Source organism: Zea mays, chromosome 8, assembly GCF_902167145.1.
Source record: "Zea mays cultivar B73 chromosome 8, Zm-B73-REFERENCE-NAM-5.0, whole genome shotgun sequence".
Classification (NCBI taxonomy): domain Eukaryota; kingdom Viridiplantae; phylum Streptophyta; class Magnoliopsida; order Poales; family Poaceae; genus Zea; species Zea mays.
The window spans coordinates 135,034,917-135,037,869 of NC_050103.1; the positions used below are offsets into that span (position 1 = coordinate 135,034,917).

Sequence of the window (2,953 nt, forward strand, 5' to 3'; positions counted from 1 at the left end):
TTTAATACATATTGGGATCCAATACACGGTGGGATTGAGTGAATCCATCCCATGTCACTTAAACCATGTGTGTTTCAATTACAGCTGGAATTTAATACATGGCTAATTTTCCATTGTTTGGTTACACCACATGGATACATTAATTTGTTGCATGCATATAAAAAGATCAGTGCCCATCGTATTAGGTCTGTGAAGCGGATGAAAGCATCAAAATCAGAAGTTGGCCACTCATTGTCTCTTATTACATTACAATAGAGTGTGTGCATTTAGATTAAGAACAAACCAAAGGGAGAGAGCTAATGTTTCATTTGAACAACATAACATACTGTCTATCCAACAAGCAATTCAGAGGACTCCACCTACAAGGGAATGCAACTGTTAAACGCTAGAATTTCTCCACGCATTTTAATAATTTCATATCAAACATAAACATGCTAGACCATATTGGTATTTTCGAGTTAAATCACATATTTGCTCATAGCCCAAGATTGGTAGGGAAATGCCAAACATGTCTAATAATCTAAAAAGAAAGCAGTTCACGAAAGAATTGTGCTTTGTTTGCAACTAAAATAGGAAAATAGGAAATAAATCATAAGGGAAAATAGGAAATGCTCAAATAAACCATAAGCAATTCATTATTATTATGGTGTTCAAATAGATTTTAAGAGAAAATAGGAAATGTTCAAGCATCTAGCTAGTGACTGCATAGCAGAAGGAAATGCCCAAGGATGCTTGCAGGCTAGTAATCAACCTAGGAAGAGATGCAAGCCTCAAAAAGTTAGTGGGAAGAGAAGAGGGAAAGGACGAGAGCATACCAGCTAAGCCATCTCGTTTCTCAGCCAAATCAGTGCAGACTCGGCATCATCATCGCATGCACTCAAGAAAATTTGCCTGTTGTCAAGGTCCTTGAAGACATTGTAGGCTTTCGCTTTTTCCTCCTTTGTAACTTCCATTGTACCAATAATGGATATGCACTTCTTGATTGAGAAGTCTGCAGCTTGACTCACTTCCTTTTCCTCCCTCTCTTTTGCTAGTTGTGTGGCTTCTTCCTCAGCTTGCTTCATTCTCATGTCAATGTATCTTCCCATTATTTCTTCTAGGTTATCGCCCTTTTTATGCCTCTTTGTCCTTGTTTCTTCATTGTTCCCTCTTGTAGCAGTAGTCCTTCTCTGCGGCACCGGATCATGCCTTTCACCTGTTGTATCTCCTGCCTCAACAACATGGACATCATCTTCTTCATGTGCCGACAAGGTTTCTTCCACTTCATCTTGTTCATGTTGTATGTTGAGAAACTCATCTCTATTTCCTACTTGAGTAAGATCGGGAAGTTGGGTGGAGGTGTAGTTGTAGGTCCCTTCAGCTGTTTGCCCTGCACAATTAAGTTTTACTAAAAAGGGTAGACAACATAACATATTGGAAAAATGGACATTGTAATGAGACTAACCATCATAAAGCTCCCCCAAGGCCTCATATAGAGGAAAAGACTTGTTGCGGAACTTTTTAGCCTTAGGATGAGAAGTCAGTATATTTTTCCATAAAGCTGGGTCAGCCGTAATCCTCCCTGTCTTCTCATCAAAATGAGCTCCACTTTGATTTTTTGCATCCTTTAGCAACCTATAGTCCCTTTTCAACTCTCTTTCCTTATCTTGTATTTGTGTCTTTGTGAAATAGACATATTGTTCCCTCTGATGAAATTCCTTGACAATTTTGTTCCATGCTTCTGTTGTCCATCCATTTTGACCCCTATAATCAGCTGTCTTGTGCTCATGCAACAGGTCCACAAGAGTCTTCTCTAGAGTTGAGTTCCAAGCGACTCTTAATTTCTCTACACAAGACAAGGAAGAAACATTAGTTGTAGAATTCCAAGAGGCGCTTAATATCTCTTAAGTCTACTGCATACCTTTTGGAGAACCTCCATGTTTTCTTGGATCACCAGCTTTAGGAGAAGGCTTCTTTGTTGCACTTTTTGATAAGAGCATGTTGATTCTTGGAGAACCCCTTCCAAACATGTTAACTAATATTATATAACACAATGAGAAATAGTTAGCTGAAATTTCTATGCTTAAAATAGTTAGCTGAAAACAGTTAGCTGAAAACAGTTAGCTGAAAATAGTTAGCTGAAAACAGTTAGCTGAAAACAGTTAGCTGAAAACAGTTAGCTGAAAACAGTTAGCTGAAAATAGTTAGCTGAAAATAGTTAGCTGAAATGGATTAAACCAAATATTAAGAGAGGTAACAATGTGACAGTAAATAAAATGTACCAAATAGAGCAACATATGGTTTATTCCAAACTAAACCAGAATACATGAGGGCTAATAGATGTGTCAGAATACATGAGGGCTAATATTCCAAACTAATTTCTATGCACTTGGTAATCATTCCACATTTCTTGTGCTATTGCATCTCTAAGATTATTTCCTTGGACATTTACTTGATCGTTGCCTTGATCGCCATCCGGTAGATCAACAAAGTTTTGTGGCAAGATATTATCTGGTTGATTATCTAACCATTCCTCATCCCCTTTGAGTGACCGAATAATATTGTGAAGTACAGCAGCTGCTACTGGTATTTTCACTTGATTCCTTATTTTGTGAAATGTGGCAGCTTTTAGAATTGGAAAGCGCTTCTTCACAACCCCCAAAGTCCTTTCAACATGATTCCTCAGTATGGCATGGCGATGGTTAAATAACTCCTTGTAGTTCTGAGGTCTACGGTGACCTTGCCCATACTCCTTTAGATGATATCTAACTCCACGATAAGGCGCAAGGAATGACGTGGTGTTAGCATACCCACCATCAACCAAATAGAACTTTCCTGGAGGTACATGGAATCCATTATTCATTGCAGATCGAAGAACTCTAGCATCTGTAGCGGATCCCTCCCACCCAGTAGACATGAAAGTGATATTTAGGTCAAAATCACAAGCTACCATCACGTTTTGGCTGAGAGTCCC

General features: G+C 38.6%; 1 protein-coding gene across 1 annotated transcript; it reads right to left on the reverse strand.

Moving 5' to 3' along the window:
- Positions 1 to 818: 818 nt before the first annotated feature.
- On the reverse strand, positions 819 to 2,026 carry LOC103635936 (uncharacterized). Its single transcript, XM_020542720.1, has 3 exons — positions 1,901 to 2,026; positions 1,445 to 1,825; positions 819 to 1,369 (listed from the first exon to the last, which is right to left on the reverse strand). The coding sequence occupies exons 1-3, from the start codon at positions 2,007 to 2,009 to the stop codon at positions 819 to 821; spliced, it is 1,041 nt and encodes a 346-aa protein (XP_020398309.1). The 5' UTR covers positions 2,010 to 2,026.
- Positions 2,027 to 2,953: the final 927 nt, after the last annotated feature.